The 19,970-nt window shown below is 39.5% G+C and overlaps 1 protein-coding gene across 4 annotated transcripts; it reads left to right on the forward strand.

Annotated features, from left to right (window-relative positions):
- Positions 1-256: 256 nt before the first annotated feature.
- On the forward strand, positions 257-19,271 carry vegfab (vascular endothelial growth factor Ab). Of its 4 annotated transcripts, XM_032585149.1 has the most exons (8): positions 260-1,002; positions 3,371-3,413; positions 4,293-4,489; positions 6,057-6,133; positions 9,597-9,629; positions 13,283-13,357; positions 14,921-15,064; positions 17,456-19,271. In XM_032585149.1, exons 1-8 carry the CDS (start codon positions 949-951, stop codon positions 17,475-17,477), a joined length of 645 nt encoding a protein of 214 aa, XP_032441040.1. In that variant the 5' UTR covers positions 260-948; the 3' UTR covers positions 17,478-19,271. The 4 variants fall into 4 exon arrangements, with proteins under 4 accessions (XP_032441042.1, XP_032441040.1, XP_032441044.1 ...); XM_032585152.1 differs by lacking the exon at positions 13,283-13,357 and having other exon boundaries at positions 263-1,002; XM_032585151.1 differs by lacking the exons at positions 14,921-15,064; positions 17,456-19,271 and having other exon boundaries at positions 257-1,002; positions 13,283-14,532.
- Positions 19,272-19,970: the final 699 nt, after the last annotated feature.

Below are 19,970 nucleotides of genomic sequence, written 5' to 3' on the forward strand. Positions count from 1 at the left end.
TTTTGTGGTTGAGATATTTCTCAACCACAAGGCTTTATCTGCCTTTTGTCACGTACAGATAATGTGTAAAGAGGGGGAAAAAATGGAGCCACACACCTGAACACACGATAGTTTTTAAATAGCTTTTGCTTGTGATGCTATCACGCGTCCCAAACCTTCAACTAAGACTCAGGAGCCCAATCGTGCTGTGTCAACACAATAAAGACAAGACACCACCCACTCTGGAGCCTCCTCCAATCACCCGGATGCCCATATGCGCAGGCACTGCTCAGTCACAGAACGGTGAAATCGAGAGAGGGGAGAACACGCTCAGTTCCCCTGCTGACCCGCTTTAAATCGTAATGACACAGGGATAAAACACCCGAAGCAATTAGACTAACTTTTTTTTTTTCTGGGACGATATACAGTCAACGATCTCTTCTTTTTCTTTTTTTAATTTTTTCATTTTATTTTGTCTTGATCTGCCTTACCGGGTTTCTCTGTGAACGTCAAGCGGCTCCACGGCTTCAAGTTACACATATAGGAGCAAGCTGCAAGTTTCTAATGGGCAGACCTTTGGAGGCGGCTGGCCCACAAGCATGGGATTATTCGTCAAATGTGGCGAGAAAATAAGGATCTGCTGCGGAACGATGTGAGACGTTGCGCGTCTTGGATTCTCGCATTTCTGGATATCTTGAAAATCGTTGGCAACAGTTGAGAAGAGAGGGGATTTTTTTTTTTTTTTTTTTTTTTTTTTTTTTAAACGATTGTGTGTGTACGTTCATATTGCTCCAACCTTGGGACCAGCAATGGATTTACACCTCCCGGCCCCTGTTTTCTGATATTAATATTATTATTTTCCCTAAAGAAAGTTTTTTTGCTTGATAACAAACAGCCGCATCGGCTGCTTAAAAGTTTTGGAAACCGTCGCTCTGCCCTTGCTTTATTTTGGACTGGATTTCCAACACCATGAACTTTATTGACAGTTTGACACTATTATTTTTGACGCTGTCAGCTGTCAAGGTGAGTGTGTGCTTTTTCCTAATGGAAGGTGTGGAACATACATGCACTAGTCATTGGTCATTCATGTGTAGCTTTGCCCTTGTCTTTCGTCTGTCTAGGTCATCGTTCATGTTTAAACAAGCCGAAATGTTTTGTGGGAGCTTTAAACAGTCATTACAAAGCTGACACTGTATAAACCAATCCCAATTACTCGTGGGTGGTTCGGATCATTCTTTTCTTGGTTCCACTCCAAATGCTGCCTAGACGAATTTTGTTTTTATTTAATTTTTTTTTTCTTTTAAGATTATGTTGTGAAGTTTGACGCGGGGGTATATTGTAGGCCGGCTCCAAAACCACCTTGGAGATATTATTACGCTTTAAAGGCGCAGTGGCTCTATTCTGAATCAGGAGCAGGTTCACTCCCGGTGGCGGTGGAGACCGAGTCCGGCTTGCAGAGTGAGGCAGACACGGAGAGAAGCTTTCTATATAATCATTAAGCAAGTGAGCAAAGGTTTCAAGGTGAAAAGGAAAAAAAAATAAAAACTGGACAGGGAGGTTGCGCGTTTTCTCCGCTCCTTGATTAGGCTTTAAAAGATAATTCGCGGTCGCTTCCTCTGATTTCCTTTCTCTGAATCTTCCTGATTTCGCTGCAGAATCTTGGAAAGACTCCGACTAATACCTACGGCCGAACTGCTAATTTATCAACCGGCATATCGTCACTCAGTTAAAGGGTCTGTGTTCGCAGCTTGACACCCTAATACAGTAAATGTGGGTGTTTAAAGGGGAAGGTTGGGGGGTGACGATGTTGGAATTGGGGGGGACTCTCTCTTTCTCTCTCAACCCACAAGGTTGGACCCGCTCACGCCACCAGAAAGGGGGCGGAGCCTGCATGCGCACAAGCCCTTTCTCTTTTTTTCCTATACTTTTCATTAATGAATTGAATCTCATTGAGCGCATGCCGGTCGAACAGGAGCAGCTTCTCGTGCAATGTTGGCGAGGTATTGCGCGAGATGAGCGGGCGTTTTCTATGTGATCGAGGGGGAGGGGGCAGAGGTGGGGGTAAAAAAAAAAATAGGGTGTGTATGCCTATATAGGAGGTGACAAGACCTTGCGCGTAACGAACAAATGGAAAGTTGCCAGAAAAAAAAATCCTATTGCCCCTCTGGTGTGGTGACAGCTACACCCAGAGAGGAGCAAGCCGACATTCCCTATGGTTTTTAATGGCAGCGGTTATTACAACGTGGTTCGCTGCGGAGCCACACATTAAAAAGGTTTGAAAGCTGAAACCAAACCAACAGCGGTTCCGAAGTTTATAAAGTTTTGCCACGTAGCTGATGAGGCAGAACTTCCAGTCGGCTCATTGTATGAAGATACAGTGAAGTTATATGAGGATATCTTCTGCTCAAAGAGCCCACTTAGCGAACACCCTGCAGCAATATAACAGTTAATAAGCACTCTCCAACTGCAACATCTAGCTAAATAAACATATATATATTTTTTTGTCTAAACAATGTGAAAATGTGTTTGGACCAGGGCTGGTCAAAGATTACTTGGGGCCTTGGGCAGAATTTGGACTTTTTTTTCTTGATTTTGTTCATGTTGTGCATTTAACACGCTTAGTTTCATGATTTACTAGCAGTTAATTCAACTGCACCAACTGTAAATAAATGGCTTCAAAATAGTGGTGGAGACAAAGGTCCCTCTAGTCTACTCATTTTGCCCTCCAAAGTACAGCGTTTCCGTGAAACCTATTTATGTTTTACTCAGACACAGTAACTATTGTGCATTTGTCTGGTATTTTATATTGTGACTGAACCTAAATTTAAAATTTTATAATAATTTTAAATTCTTTTGAATTTGTCACCGTTAGAGGAAGTTTAACAGAAAATCACCATTTTGAAGATGTAAGGGAATGATGGGCTCTAAGCTGCAGCATAGTTTGCTTATAGTTTGGGTTGGCTCTTTTGAAGACTTTTATTTGGGGTGACTAGGTGTGATTTTCAACAAAATTGTTACAACTGAATTTGAATATTGACTAAGAATATCCAATTTTAGAGGTGCTTTTATAGACTAGATATAAACAATAACTGGCCAACCTTAAAAAAAAAAAAGATGTGTGCTGATGTCCATGTAATTCTTGGCTGAATTTCATTTTCTATTCAAAAGAATGATGATAGACAGGGTATGAAACAATGACTTGTCCCCAGAATTGTGTCCAGTGTTGCTTTTCTCTTTTAGCAACGTTCCACAGAAATGTCAAAATGCAAACATGTTCTTTCTCAGAATTGGATAAGCAAAGGGCAATAGCAGGGACCTTTTCTTGCACTGTTCTTGCACAATCTACTGTAACTAACTGCAATCTTTTTTTTTTCTTTTTTCCCCCTTGCAGAGTGCCCACATACCGGAGAAAACAGAGAGACGTCCACATGACGGTAGGTGTCCCACAGGGCACCGTGGGAATACAGTCTGTGCTGGGCTCTCTGCTGGGCTCGCAGCCAATCACAGAGGGCTGGTTTGAATTTCACCTTGACATTAAAAAGGAAATCATCGCCCCCTACCGGATTTCCATGTAGCCTGACCCTTTATGTCCCTGAGATTTGTGTCTTCAGATTTAGCTTTCCCTTTCCTCTGTAAACCAGAACAGTTTCCCTCCTTAAATGTAATTTGTGGCGTCCAGTCCCACTTGAGGTTAACCTGGGGAAGTATTATGGTCACCAGACTCTTTTATAGAAAGGAATGTCACCCTCTTGGCTCCAAAAATTTCATTTTGCACAATCCCAGCATTGCCCAATCTAATTTGAACAATCATAAGCCAGGCTTCATGATATTGCTCAGACACAGCATGGCTGGTTTAGTTTCCCTGAGGTCCGATGGCCTCTGGGTTGTTTCAGCCTCTGTAATGGCCTCCACAGTGTTTCAGAGGTGTTGTCAGTCCATTTGCTAATATCTTTCACAAGATCAGGACTCCTGCAAAGACAAAGGGTGGAGGGGAGTAGTTTGAAGGTGAAAAAGTTGTTATTGTAGCTCTGTAGCATGTAAATGATCAAGGAAAGCAGTGCAAAGAGGTGATGTTTAAGTCTAAATTGTAGCTGTATAGATAAAAAATAACTTGTTAATGTTTATGATAAATTATGTAAGTGCTTGTAAGGTGGGGCAGTTAGTTTTTTTTTTTGTCTTACATAAACCAAGTACTTTTGAAAGCTAGGAATTAAAGCCTGTCCACTGCACAACATGCCTGCATTTTATTCAAATTTCCAATCAGATGCGTGTCCACGTTTATAACTCCGATCCCACTACCTGTGTCTCCCCAGTGATCCCCTTAATGGAGGTGTACAACAAGAGTTTGTGTCAGCCCCGAGAGGTGCTGGTGGATATCCTGCAGGAGTATCCAGAGGAGGTGGAGCACATCTTCATCCCGTCCTGTGTGGTGCTGAAGCGCTGCGCCGGCTGCTGCAGCGATGAGATGCTACAGTGCACCCCGACAGCCATGTATAACGTCACAATGGAGGTCAGCATTCGTATGCGCAACACTGACACGTTGAAGTTTTAATTCACAAGCAATTTGTCTTCATTTTCCACATTAGAGATTCTGAACAGAAAGGCCCAACAGAGCTTGGCATTTAGAAATCCCCTTTGATCCATCCAAGTGCGTAAAGCTCAAAGAGCTTTTCAAAATGATATGCTTACATAATCTGAATTTGCCAGAATTCGTTTCACTCACTAAAAAAAAATTTCATTGACGTGAACAGTTTTGGTGTGCATCAGAAATAAAGAAAATGTCTTAATAAATCTTTAGAAGAACATTTGTTTTTCTCCCATCAAGACTTTGTATCTCTCAGTTCCTGATCTACCTGGTACCAGTTAACAGACTTTCTGGAGTGAGGTTTTGTAAAACTGTTATTAGGAACTGTACCGTTATCGATTATAGACAGATTCCATTTTGCTTTAAGTTTGTAGAAGCATTATCAGGTTAGTATCATGTCAGAAAGATTCCCTAAGTTTATTAAATCAAAACAACGCAAACGGAAACAGTTAAAGTTTGTGGAAATACAGGGTGTGGGCCTGTACTTTCAGATGAGACCTAAGACTTAATTTGTCTCTGTGTTCAGTTTTAGAGTTTCTGTGCGAAGGTTGCGTCAACCGAAGCTGGTTGAGCCTAATCAGCTGATCGTGAGTCCACCGGGATAATTTTCAAACAACTCCTGAACCGGGAAATCACCAGCTTAGATTACATTGCACAATTGACATCACGTCGCAAAATCCAAAAGTTCATTCCACTCTGGCGGACTTAGAGTGGAATGAACTTGTGGGGCAATTGATAAGGCGGATTATACAGTGCCCAGCAACTTAAGCATAGTAACTCGGATTTGGCGAAGAAAACGCAACAGTATATTGTATTTGCTTGAGTCATTTTAACAGTTGGCATCAGCTAAAACATTGAGGACTTATGAATAGCTTTAAACCTCATACCACTCGGATTTATTTGCTTAAATGACATCACTCCACTACAGATTAGAAAACTATTACTGATAACAACATCACAAACCATCACATAAAACAATCCAATGTGTTCTCTTACTCAACGCTCGTAAAATTTGAAGTCAAAATGAACTTTAGGCTCAGACCAAAACTTTATGATTTACCCTTAAAGTTATTTAAAATTAGTGATCAAATTGCAAGAACTATTCAGACCTCTTGAATTGTCTCCCTGGGTCAATGCTTTCAGCAGTCAGCTTCCCTGTCCATGCCGCACCACATCATGATGCTGCCACCACCTCCACAGAACAGCAGTATTTATATTCTAAGTTGCACTCAGGTGAACTCTATTTACAGATAAAAATTTTATCTAGGAATCCAAGACTTTATTCTGGAGTGTCAGAGTAAAATGAGCTGAACACGGATGCAAACTACTCCATTCTGGTTCATCTCTGAAGAAAATGTTAAATTGTGCTTGTTTTAACTTTTTTATGCTTATCATTGCAACATAATGAAATGTAAAAAAAAAAAAAAGAAAAGTTCAAGAAATATGAAGTACAGAATGTAACTCTAATTAAAATCTCTCTCCTCTTTTACAGATTAAAAGAATAAAACTCCAAAGGCAACAAAATGACATTTTCATGAGTTTTACAGAACACAGCGCATGTGAGTGTAGGTAAGAAACCTCGAACACACACACACCCCCACACACCCCCACACACCCCCGCACACACACACACAGCATCTCTATAAAGCAAATCACTGCACCATTGTGCAGCAGAGTCAAGGTCACCCAAATACGTCATGTTAAGTCATTGTTTGCAGGTTGCCCCTGACACATTCAATGTATGCAAATCATCCAGATTGGTATCTTATCTTGCCTTCTTCCACTTGGCTGGGCCTTTTTAAAGGAAAGTCCTGAACAGGTTCCAACATATCACAGCCGACGTCTGCCGAGTTTTGAATTTATCATCTTTCCAGAGAATAGCTGCGGTTCTGTGGCATGTAACAGGTCCTGCCTGGAACCACATGCCATGGCTCGGACCACTGTGGTTATGTAGGAGTCTTGTTCTTGGTCACTTCCTGAGCCATAACGTCAGTCAGAGAATTGCACAGATGTCATTTCTAGTGCAACGAACAAATGGTAACAATTAGAGATGGCGTAGTGTATCAGGAGGTTTTTTTCCCCTTTATTTAACCAAGTAAACCCTGTTGAGATCTAGATCTTATTTTCAAGAGGGACCTGGGCAGAAGTCTGCAATACACAGCAACCTGGTTACAAAATAAAACTAATTAATACATATGCACAAGTGTAAAACAATAGAAAACAATTTAAAAGCAGTGACACTGTTGAATAGAATCCCGTTGCCTGTTTTTAAGAGCCGCTCGAAATAAATCCAATAAAATCAATTCTGACATCTTGAGTTCAGACTGGAGCTGATTCCATCACACTGAATGCTTGCTTCCCCCTTTTCAGTTCGAACATATGGAACATGCAAAAGAAAAATTGTTATTAGAGCGTAAAGAATGGGAAATAACAGATCTATGTAAGAGAGAGTTTAAGTATGCTGGAGCCAACCCGAGTAGAGATTTATAAATCAGGATCATCAGGTGATTGTTTCTCCGTACTCTTAAAGGAGGCCATTCAGCTTTTGCATACAACTCACAATGATGTGTAAGACGTCTGCTACCGGTTACAAACCTTAAAGCACAATGATACACAGCATTCAATGATTGAAGGCATTTGGTTGAAGCATTCATATATAAAACATCTCCATTGATCAAAGGAGTGGCAGGAATGTTGCTGCCTTTGATCAATGGCTATTGGCTGGTGCAGTTAGACACAAAGGTTGTGAAGGACCTTTGAGGAAGTATTAAATAACATAAGCATCTTATCTTAATGTAATGATTAATTTCAGAAGCTTAGCAAATATTCCTCTTAAATTGAGGTCAGTAAACTCAAAAATACCTTCCTGCTTCTTTTCTTTGCCTATTTTTTGTTTTGTTTTATTGGCTGTTTTCCATAGAAAGGACTGTGTTAATGTTAAAAACAGAACATAAATGTTAAAACTGGAGTAATCAAATCTAAATGTGACAAAACCTGGAACAAACATCATCATCTCCAACTAATGAATAGCTGTGTCCCCGCTAATCATTGACAGAGCCCTTTTCTGTCCTTGAGTTTCTGTTTACTACTGAAGACTTTTTTTCTGATTATGATGGTAGTAGGGGTTTGAGCAATGACGCAGCAGCTCAGAGGGGACTTGCCTCGTCCTCCCATGTTACAGAAAAATCTGAAAAGAAAACAAACAACGCAGGGATACCGACCAAGGCCCAAAAAGTTTCACAACTGCTTCTCTACGCCCCATGTTTGCGCAGTTAGTTCAAACTGGAGCCTATGCGTTTGTCAGAGATCTCATTGTGAATAACCTTGAATGGTAAGCATTGCCATTTAGATTTATGTTCTTACAATCCACCTTGAGAAGACCTGGATTATTACAATCTTCCATGGATATTTCTTTAGGAACATAATTTAAGGAGAGAAGAAGATACTATCCGCTTTGATCCTATCTCAACCTTTTTATTACTTAATTAAGTGAATCAAAAATAAGAACTCCCACCGTTTTTGGTTTGTAGAACAACAAACCTATGTCATATAATTGGATGCATGTTTTAGAGTTTTAATAATAAATCAGAAAAGGCAGATCATGTTGCATCTCTTCCATTTTTGGTTAGATTCAAAAGGGCTACTGGTATGGTTTTTGTCTCTTTTATTTCTTAAAATCCATAGAAAAAAAACCCCATTGGAGGCAGGAGGTCAGATTTGAAAGAAAAGCAAAAATCTATATTAGCCACAAAAGTTGGTGGCCAATATTTTGGTTCTTCTGATTTTTGTTCCTGCTCCCCTAAAAGAAGACAGCATCATTTTAGATTTTTGATTATCACTCCTCCTGTATCCTCCCAGCCCTTTAGATATAAATTTATGACCTCATTGTACAATCTTCTACAAATCCAACAAAATCATAAAGTAAAAAAGTAAGAAATAGATTTATTTCAATGTCAATTTCAAAAGATTTCTTTTAACTACAACCATTTTTCTAATGATATAAAACCTAAAAACAGGAGCAGCAGACAAAATAATGAACCTTTCGCTTAGATTCATAATACAGCCAAGACTTTAAAAGCCTTTAAAGAAAATTTACTTTATTTTATAAATACAATAATGCTTCAAATTATCAGTATTTTACAGCTTTTTTTAAGTGTGCCACCAAAAATCCATTGTCACAGAAGACTTTTGTCATTTCTTGAAAACCTTTAGCAGATAACTACAAAATATTTTAGCCCAAGTTTTATTTGCGCGTTTCCCATCTTATCAACATTATAACTCTTCAGCTGTTCGAATTAGTTCCTTTAAATATGGTGCAGAAATGAACCAAGGCCAAAAAAAGAAATCTGGTAAATTTAATGCAAGTACATTTCAGTGTGTTCCTGCAAAATGTGACATTGGCCTTGCTGAAGCATCCAGACACAATAACCAGATAGTCTCTGTCTGATGCAGGAGGCGTCACCCTCTAAATAATGCACGTTTGCATTATTTATTCTTAATTTATTCATCCAATATACTTGAAATGTGGGGATTTTGCAACAGTTTGTCAAACCAAACATTGGCCATGAGTCTGAGACCGTCTCAGACTGTTTCCTAACTTTATTGGCAGACGGCTTCCTGGGGAGGTTGCCAGCAGTTATTGCTCCACACTCTCTTATTGGCAAGAGCTGTCACAAAAAGTGAAACAAACCTCTTAGTTCTCAATTGTGGACGTGTTTGTAGGTATGTATCCGTCGACGAACACCACACCCGCCTCGCACCCTTCCAATCCCCGTGCCTGAGTCTACAGTGATCTGCTTTATTTCCCAACCACTTTGTTTCATTGACCAAGTGCAAGGCATTTGAAAGTGGAAGCTAGTTTTAGCACCGTTTCTTGTAAATGTCATTGCAGTGATGTAACATGATTTGAGAAGATTAATGTGTGTCAACTCGTGCTGAAGTATAGCCTCGATGGTTTTGATACGCATCTGTTTGCCAGCTGAACAGGCAACTCATTGTGTCCTAATTTCGTATTTCTGTTGCTCTCTTTCAGGTTAAAGACAGAAGTCCGAGAAAAGAAAGAAAAGTGAGTACCACAGCTCTCTCTGCATGGAGATTGGGAGGGGAAAATTCAGGTCTCATGTTGCTTTGCAAATGATCTCTCTCTTAATCTGTGTAACCTCACTCTACACTCTCAAGTGATGTACCAGTTAATTTTGCCTTCCTTTTGTGTGCGTATTGCAATGTTTTGTTAAATTCAACACAAAACACTCCATATCAATAATTTACACTCAGTGGATACGACACATAGGATCATCAGGGATTAGCATGCTGTGTTCAGTTGATAAATGCGGAGAATGCTGACTAAATCAACAGGTGAATGACTGACTTGATGAGGCCATTGCCCCACCAACACCTTTTCCTGACTTTTCTATCGCATTTTTTATAATCCTCCTCTCTAGCCTCAACCTGTTTACATCCCACTTAACTTCTGTTACTCCCGCTTCTAATTGCTCTGATATAGATAAGTGTTTTTTGAAGTTCTGTTAAGCTGTTTGGTTCATGGTCCGCCTTTAGTGATACTGCTTATCCCACGCCACACGAGTCGCTGCTCTAATGGTCATTAAGGCTCTTTAATCTCCCTCTGTGAGTACTTGTTAATATTTTTCCATTGTGTGGCTGTTGATGTCGGCCATATTTTGGTTTTTATGTCAGCCCGTCTGTCATATAGATAAGGCTCAGATTTAAGACCTTCTCTTTGACCTTGTCTCAACTGTTTACAAGTCTGTCATTGGTGGTGTGCTTCGACAATGGGATGATCCTGGGGGTCATTCAACTTCTGCTTCTGACGCTTTCAGATGTTCTTTCTAGTTTTATCACTGCCTGCTAGCTTCTCCTGAGGTCCCAGAGTCTGTCAGGGTGAGTCATGCTGCTGAGGTTGTGAAACAAGTAAACTGTCAACGTCCAACTAGGAAAACAGACCTGGTTTCTGACATTTAAGAGGAAGCCTTTACATGTGCACACATCCTGTTTTGTGGATCGGTTAGTGGCATATTTACCATCCTGTTCCGCATCTGGTCCAACTGGAGGCTTCCGGACTGTTAATGTTACTAGGATGCAAAGTGTTTCCTTGAAAAATGTAAACTAAATTTGTGGTTTTGCTAGCAGAAGTGCTTGTGGAATATTGATACTAGCCTTGCTTTGTTTTGCCAGTCGGCGCTCTACTTTGTTCTAGAAGAAAGTTCACCACAGTCATTGGTTGTGATTACATTAGACATCCACGGCCCTCAGAGGAATATGCCTGGCTTTTGCGAACTCTTACTTTTCCTCCAATGTCTCAGTGAGTCTAATGGTCGCCGTTCATTGTGAAATATTTGATGAAAGAGATGAAATCTGGGACACATATTCATGAGCTGCAGAAGATGCGTTGTAATGAATCAATTCCTCAACCTCTTATGAAAGGTTCTCATGAACAAAAATTGCTTTGATTGATGATCAACCAACATTCCAGTGAGGCCTCCGTAACACCAATTACCAACTGTTTGAGTGCTAACTACAAGGCTAAACTTGTTGAATAGAAAGCTGCCAAACATTACCATGCTAATACTGTCACGTAGCAAATTCTCACTGTGCTGTGAGCATGGCTTCACGTCTTTGCGGCTGGTGCTAAGTTTCTCCTTGAATAAGGCCTACATTGCCAATCTGTTTGGGGTTAATAAGCAGAATCAGAGATGAAAAAAATGCAGAAATAAAAAAAATTGTTCTGTTTGAATGAAGTAATATGATGGCAGATGTTCAAGGATAGCAATAATCAGCTTTCACCTGTGCATCAAACATTTTACAGAATTGCAATTCATTCTCCTCATAAAAACACACACTATTGAGAACAAAGATATTTGTATATTTGTTTCAATGCTTTGAAAGATAAAACTATGGAGCTTGATTAGATTTTTTTCCAAGTTTGGATAAGTATAAAAAATTTAAGATGACATACGGACAAAAGTATGAGTTTCCTGATTTGTTTTAGATGAATAATCTGAATTTGAGAAATGCAGAGACTTCTTGGATGGGCTTTTATTTAGATGATAACATTTATTTTTGGCAAACCAAATGTCAAAAACTGATCTTAAAATCTAGAACACAACTTTGGAATAGAACATTTGTGGGAATCCTTAAAGAGAAATAATCTCTAATCAGTCCTCCATGCATCACAAATTAAGCTAGCACTGTGAAAGGAAAGACCTTGTAATTCAGAGGGACATCATGCAAATAAAAAATTTGTAGTCTCTCTCACGCGGTAACAAATTTCTCGTCTCTTGCCGAGCAGCATAGGCCTTAAATCACCCAGCTATCTGGTTGCTATCTGACTGTAATCGGTACATCACTCTTTCGAACTGCTAAATTGACTCGTTTCGACAAAAATCAGGTGAAACAGAACTTTGACTGAATGTTTTTGTTTGGCTGGATTTAGATAGAACATGCATACAAATACTATCAACAATCGATAAATTTTTTTGGCTAAACAAAGACAAGAAATATAAACTAAACAGCCACACAAAAAACGTCCATGGATTCCAAATATTTGGAGGGTTGTGGGTTCGTATCTTGATGTGGAAACTTGGTGGCAAAATCTCCCTTGCAGAAACAGAGTTAATGTTTTCCTTTTGCACTTTAGAACTATAAAGTCTTTAACGTGTCTGCCGTGATTTACAATAACACGAGAACACAAAATTTTGTCTAACTACAGCCTGCACTTGTGAAACACAAGGGGCCGAGTGCGTAAAACTGTGTAGATACTCAACAAAATCTTTTTATGAACACATTTGTAATATCTGCCTTGCATTCCAATCTTGACCCATGAGTGAATACAGATATATATAACATCGTGAGTCATTTGCATATAAAAAGCTCTGTTAGCATCACGTCATTAGATATATCAATGAACACAACTGCAAAGAAAAAACACAAAGCTAGTGAATTTGAAGCTAAGACACCAAGAGGAAAAATAAATGCTTCTTTTCACTTTGTCAAATTTAAAAACACATGGTGTAATCAATATGTTGGGAAGATTTTCCCTCCACAATCTTCCTTTACAAGTTTTAGTATTTTGGGAAGAAAAGCGTACTCATGATTGTTGTGCCCACACATCGTTTATGCATCCAGCCCCTTGTGTACGCTTGATAAGCACACTTCTGTTTGTTCTCATTGTGCTCCATTCTGAAACAAGTTGAATCGGCCCTAAAGAGTTGACCCAGATATGTTGAAAGATGCCGTTTTGGTGAAGTCCAAGCCTTTTGTCCTCGATTCATCCGGTAAATTTCCGCCCACGGCAAAGCCTCACAACCGTTAATTGGTTTCACTCTCTCCAGAGTCATTGTACCATTTTATAAGACCAATCATCCTGGGAAAAAAGGCCTTTGAAGCCAAGCTGGACAATGAAATAATTTTCTCACAGATAGTCCATTATATTTAAAAAAGGCAGGATGTGGCTGGATCTGGGTGTGTCTCTTGTTTTACCAATTTCAAGGAAAGCATGTTATCCACACTGGGATATGTCTTTCCTCTTATTAATACAAGCAGAAATTTCTCATTCAAATGGAATCATTTTCTTTTACCATCATACAAAAAATATCAATGTTGGCTATAGTTATCATCAGTTTAAGATGTAAGCGTACCAGTCCATCTTTATCGCCAGTCTCTCAGGCATTTCTTTGGGTTGTTGTCCTTTTTCTCTTGCAGAAAACCCCGGACAGGCAAAGGCAAAGGCCTAAAGAGAAAGCGAAAGAAAAACCGTGACAAAACAATTCACGATGCGTATGTCAGCTCCGCCTTCTCCACCTACCTGCACCTGAGTGTTGCGCTTCTCATAATTAAGCTAATTTGGGAGGAGCTCTTTTGCCCTTTTTAATTTTGTGCCATTTAATTTATCCATCCGCCATACAAGTTAGCATGTCACTTCCATGTACTTGTCCTAACTTTGTCTCGTCAGTCATGCTTTTCATAATTCTGAGACCACATATGTCTGAGCTGGCCTGTTTGCTGGGTATTGCTGCTAATGTGTTCTTGCAAAACCTTACACATAATACACACATGGAAGAGTTTGCCATATTCAACCTTGTAAAAATAAGCCATATAACCCATTTCACCTTCTCCAAAAACACCAACTAATTTGTGCAGAAATATTTGCAAGTATGTCCCCACTCCACACCTTTATGACAAAGACTGGACCAATGATCGGGATCAGATTCAGCAGCAGAAACCGGAGGATCAAATGCCTTGTCCGATAGTTGGCTTAAAATATGGATAGGGATGCTTAAGAAATCTGTAGTGAGCTGATTTGAAAAGAGCTGCTAGCTGTAGCACAGACCTTTTCCTACAACAGATCACAGATCCACCAGCATGGCTTTAGACTGCCTCATACTATTCTGTTATCTGTGCTGGGATCAGCGAGATTGTAATCATGGTCCTGTCCTCAGTGTTGAGTCTGTGTCGCTTTGCTGTGTCTCTTTGCCTCTCTCTGTTCTTTTCATCTTAAAAAACTGTTTTTGTTGTCCTGAGCCTAATGCTGGTACATTTTATGTAATGTGAAGATATGAATGATTGCTATCTATTGCCTTTATTTCCTTTTTTTTTTCTTCCTTTGGTTTGTTTGACAAGTACAGTGTTTTTGTTTCCTTGTTGCCTACTTTTGTGTCTGAGATCGTTCAAGTAATTCAAATTTTATTCAAAAACTAACATAAAGATGACCTCATGTTTCTCCAGTGGAGATATTGTGAACATATTCTGTCTGTATGTTTGGTTGTTATTTGTATATTGATGTCAGTGGAATTTCTGAGCCTTATTCCGAAATGTAATTTAAACCTTTTCCGCTTCTGTTTTGAATCTCATGTCAATCTGTGAGAATCACAGTTTTCAGTTTTACTCAATAAAATTTAAACTTTCTTAATGGTGCACAAAACAGACCCTTGAGTATTCTTTATCAGAAGAGCGAGAGCAAGAAGTGTGCTGTCATTTACCTGCAGCTCAGTGCTGTTACGTGTCATTCTGCTGTGCATGAAGTGGTCTAGAGCTTCGCTCACTGCATGTCTAACCCAACTTTTTTGTGAGTGGTTCGATCAATGTGGAAGGGATGGGAGATCAGGTTTCATTTTTAAAGCTTGATTTTTTTTTTTTTCCTTTTGCTTGCTCTGTGGGAACCTGTGTGCAATACTACCAAAGTGTCACATGCAGGGATTCCTGGCAGTGGCCTGGAGGAGCAACTGGGGCATAAAAAAAGGGTTGACCTTAGGGCGACCTGTCACAGGTGGTAATAGTATCCTGTTATAATCTGCCTCTCCCTCTTCCTCCCCATCTCTGTCTTTGTTTCTGTCTGTCCAGTGTCTGTGAGCCATGTTGTGATAACTGCACAGAGAGGAGAAAGCGTTTGTTTGTGCAGGACCCTTCAACCTGCCGGTGCTCCTGCAAACACACAGTTGAATACTGTAAAGAACGCCAGCTAGAGCTCAACGAGAAGACCTGCAAGTAAGCGCTGCTGCTATAGCTGAAGTTAACTTTTGCAGATTGTCTTTAAACGGAACTAGAAGACATAGATGGCTTTTTTTTTTAAATAACACAACTAACTGAACATTCAGCTGTGAAACTTGTAGCAGCTACTGTAGTTGGCTTGTTACCCCTTGTTTCCATTGGACGCAGTTGCATTGTATTCTGGGTACTTTGTGCGATTCATCTTGCGGTTTAATATCACGGCCAGAAATCACCTCAGAAAGAGAGCATAGCAGCTGTTGGACTGTGCACGTTGAATGAATTCAAGCTAAATATCACTTTTCTGCGCTTTGCGTCTATCTGGAAGTTATGAAATAACTTTCCCCTTGCTTTCTACTTCTGAAACTCCTGCAGGGAATTTTAACAACCCATGATCTATGGCATTGTCAATGCTGTCATGTAATATCCAGTCAAAATTCATAGCTAAGGCAAATATGAGAGGAAAATAGGAAAAAAATGCTCCACAGATGGGATTGTCCACATGTTGCATAATGAACCTGTTGATGGTCTGTATAGTTTTGTTTTTTTTTTGCATGGCAACTCTTCTTTAAAAGGGAGAACCAATATGGACGTATTGCACAATTTAAACTGAGATCCAGCTAAGACCCACGTAGGGTTTTGCAGATACGTTTGCATTTAGGAGAGCCAAGAGGGCCTCATACAAGAAGCTCATTGTTTGTCCGGTCCCACTTCGTTCCAGCCGGAGCAAAATACATTATGGGGCCCACATTCACATGTTGGCAGAGGGAGGTGGCCCCCCAACTGCTTAATCTCTCTTCATCCATGAAAGAAATCCTCAGCTGATTCCACCAATGTGGTGATGTTCCAGTATGGAAGAAAAGTTTATTTTAGTCGAAATGGTGTTTCCGACTTCTTGTTCAAGTCATTCAGCACACAGCAGCCTCCAAAGACTCGCCAACCCCGCGGAAAGTTTTGGTCAAAACAGAGACGTAGACCAGAGTGGATGCAACCGACACAGACATCAGAAATTCGTTGCAACTGCGCCTGGTGTTAACAAGGGGTTAGACTAACAAAGCAGTGGAGCATTGTACCTGTGTTGCATGTCATTTCCTTTTCTACATCTACACATTTCTCGTATCATCTTTATAGGTTTTCTCTCTTAAAGAGAGTAACATTTTTGACTGGTATAGCTACAACCTTAAACCATATTACTGGGTAGTGGCAAATTCTGACCATGAAAAACTGTGGTCTAAATTTGGGACGGAGTGCTAGAAATACTGAGAAAGTTTAAAAAACAATGTTTTTATTCATAAAAGACACTAAAGGAAACAAAAGTAGTTTCCTTTAATGCCTGCAATCCTTGTGAGCTTGTTCTACTCCTGGAGAGAATGATGTCGCAGTCACTGTTTTCTTGTGTCAAATGATGTGTTTGGAAAACGCGCAAAAGAAATTAGATCTGCTCATGGTACATTAAACTTGTTTGCAATTGACTGAATTTGGTACTAAAGTTCTTAAAAATTATTTACCGGGGTTATGTGGTGGCGCAGGGGCAAAGCATGGCCCACGTTGAGGCCTTAGTCCTTGTAGCGGTGGTCGTAGGTTCGATTCCCGGCCTGGCGACGTTTGCCGCATGTCTTCCCCCTCTCTGATTACCCTGTTTCCTGTCAAACTACTTTCAAATAAAGGCCACTAGAGGCAACAAAACCTTTAAAAAAAAAAAATATTTACCAGCCAAAGCGTCAGAAACTCGAGAGATCTAGTTGAAATTAAATCTCACTTTGCCGGCTTGCATGGTAAACAAATTCCTTGTGCCTCAGGGGAATAGTTCATTTGACATTGTTGGTATGGTATTACAGTATATTCAGTTGGTAAATTATGGTTTTAGATTTAGATTGACAAGGAGCTTGACAAGTTGCTGAACTGTTAGCGTGATGACTAGCTTTAATTTCTGTTCTTGGTCAGATTCTTTTTTGACTTATTATCTTCAGTGGTACAATATATTTATCCATTTTGTCACCATGAAGAAAATTAATATCACCATGTTGGTGTAAAGAAGGACACTTACTTATTTTATTTTTTTTCCAATATGGCAATGATGGGTCCTGGGACTTTTTTGAAGATAAAGACCAAATGCAAAATGCTAAACCACTGCTTAAAACCAAGCAATAGCTGCTCCAAGTGGCCAAATAAGTTGTCACAGCTGTGAGACATTTAATAGCACCAGGTGATGCAAGCTTGAGGCATCACTAACTTTTCACTTTCTGATTTTCACTTTCTGAATTCCATTTTTGTGCACAAGAAGACAAATTCACTTGTCTTCTTGTTGTTATTCTTCAGCTATCTTCCCTTGGCTCTTAACTGTTTAACTGATGTTCTTTTTTTATCTTTTTGTTGTCTCTTCCTGTTTAGATGTGACAAGCCGAGAAGATGAGAGGGGTGCCAGCACCAGATGTACAAGATGAAGGAACATTTTAAAGATATTTCACAGCACAGCACTTTGACCTTTATACCCTAAGCTCTTTACTGTGGAAAGCATTCCCCCTGGACTGACAGAACAAAGAGAAAGACTGAAGTTTCCTCCCTCTGTATATCTGTGTATATATAGATCATATTAAAAGATAAAAAAGTACAGATTTGTTATGCTGCTACAGAAACAAATAACTAAACCCATCATTTGACTAAAAGCAAAGTAGCCGTCATGTGGTTTTGCATCTCTAACAGGCTTTCGATGCAGATGTGGTCTTATTGTCAATTCATTGTGCGAGATTACTTCACTGGATACGAGTCTACTGTGGTTGTACGTCAGTCATAACAAGCAAAACCTCTAGATATATTTAACTTCTAAAACGGCGGGTGAGACTGAAGAAGACATGGGTGTGCTTTGCTTTCTGAGATAATGGTTGGACTTTCGTTGGCTGACATGTTTGGAGAAAACGGACTCGACAAATGGGACAGCGGAGGGAAACCTGTCTCTGCTCGAGAATGCTTCACTCTGAGGACTCCTGCAGGAGTCCTGTGGACTCTCACATTGACAATGTTGCGCTCGGACGGGACTCTAGAATGATGGTGCCATATACTTTCAAAGGGATACTGGTTGTTGATATAGCATTTAATGTTTTGCGATGTGCTACAAGAAAACCACTGAAAATATCCTATATACTGTAGTTTGATTCCATTTGAAAACTGTGCCTGACACAATGTACTGAGAAATATTGTTGAGTGCTTTTTAAATTATTTCTTGTTTCCTTTTCAAAGAGGAGATTGTCAAAGTTGTTTTCTTTATGGAACACTACAAATTCATAGATTATACATCGCCTCTGTACTTGTACATAGTCAATATCCCTTTATGCCATCGTCCATTCTAGATAATTTATAATGTTATAGAGTATTTTTCAGTATTCAGTCGTGTACACATATTTAATTCGGTCTATTTATGTATGCTGTGTTATGTACTTGTAGCTGTCTTTTTTTCCATATGTGTAAGGTCACTGATGGTTATGCTCAGCATGGAGGCTCTCTGTTCTTTTCTATAAAACCAGTTTTTTTAAAAAAAATCAAAAATGATATGTTAACATTCCCTAAATGGATTATTTGTACTGCCTTACCAATGACATCTCTATTTCAAGCCCTTGTCATCTAAGGGGGCAAGTGCCATGTAGAGTTTTAACTTTTATGCGTGTGTCTGGTATGAATGTGTGGTCGAATGAAAGTGTTCACCTGCCCGTAGGAGTTACTAAATTGTATTTAAGAAAGTAGCAAGCTTGTGTTTTGTTCATTGTGCAAAATGGAATTACTCTACTACAATAAACTACTGCTAGTAGCTAAGTATACACTACTATAGCACTACCGCAAATTTAAAATTGGATCTCCATTCTGACAGCCATCAGTCTTAGAGCCTCTATTATAAGATATTTTTGTGTCTTCTACACTTTTAACATGTTTTTTTGTGTCTATGTAAAACAGTAAAGCATATTTATTTTCAAATCATATTGTTTTTATATAAAATAAGGAAAAGGTTGCAGTGTTGTGAATGCTGTGTTTTCATGACAGTTAATTAGGCAACAGTTTGAGGATTTTATTTTCATAAAGTGCTACTTACGCAAATACTTGGATTCTCTGTTGCAAATGTAATGTGGAAGAAGACGAACTAGAGAAAATAGATTCCTTCACCCTTTTAATGACCGACAGGCATTCAGCCATATGAATAAACACACACTTTGACAAAGTGTTCAGTAATTTAATCGGTTAAATCAAATGTAACAAATTATTATGTAGTGCAATTTAGACAAAAAAGACTGTTCTTAGATCATTTTACACCACTTTGTTGGTTGGTTCGGTTGCATTGTAACTCAAATAGCAACTGAAAGAGCAAATCCATGCATGTAGGCATCTAGACATGCTGAAGACAACTCAAGCCAAGCATCAGAGTGGAGAAGAAAGGGTATTTAAGCAACTCTGACTGTGGCATTGTTGTTGGTGCCAGAAAGGCTGGTCTGAGTATTTCAAAAACCACTGGTCTACTTGAATTTTCACATTCAGTCTTCCCTCAGCCTTACAGAGAATGCTTTGAAAAAGTGAAAACATCCAATGAGCGACACTTGTGTGGAAGGAGAGGCCTTGTTTTGTCACATCTGCAAAGAAAATTTGCAGGAGAGTACAAAACACTGGCAGTAGCTCAGATAACCAACCAGTACAACTCCCCTCCCCACATCACGTCGAACCTTCAAGCATATGTGCTACAGCAGCAAAAGACCACAACGGATGTCACCGCTGGTCGCTAAGAAGAGGAAACTGACGTCCTGACTCACTGCTGGCTCAGCGAAATTGGATAGTAACAGATTTACAAGGCAACAATTGGGAAAAACATCGTCTCAACGTGTGTTGATTTAACCTGCGGCAAATACGTGGAGGGATCAATCGTGAA

This window comes from Xiphophorus hellerii, chromosome 15 (assembly GCF_003331165.1).
Source record: "Xiphophorus hellerii strain 12219 chromosome 15, Xiphophorus_hellerii-4.1, whole genome shotgun sequence".
Taxonomy (NCBI): domain Eukaryota; kingdom Metazoa; phylum Chordata; class Actinopteri; order Cyprinodontiformes; family Poeciliidae; genus Xiphophorus; species Xiphophorus hellerii.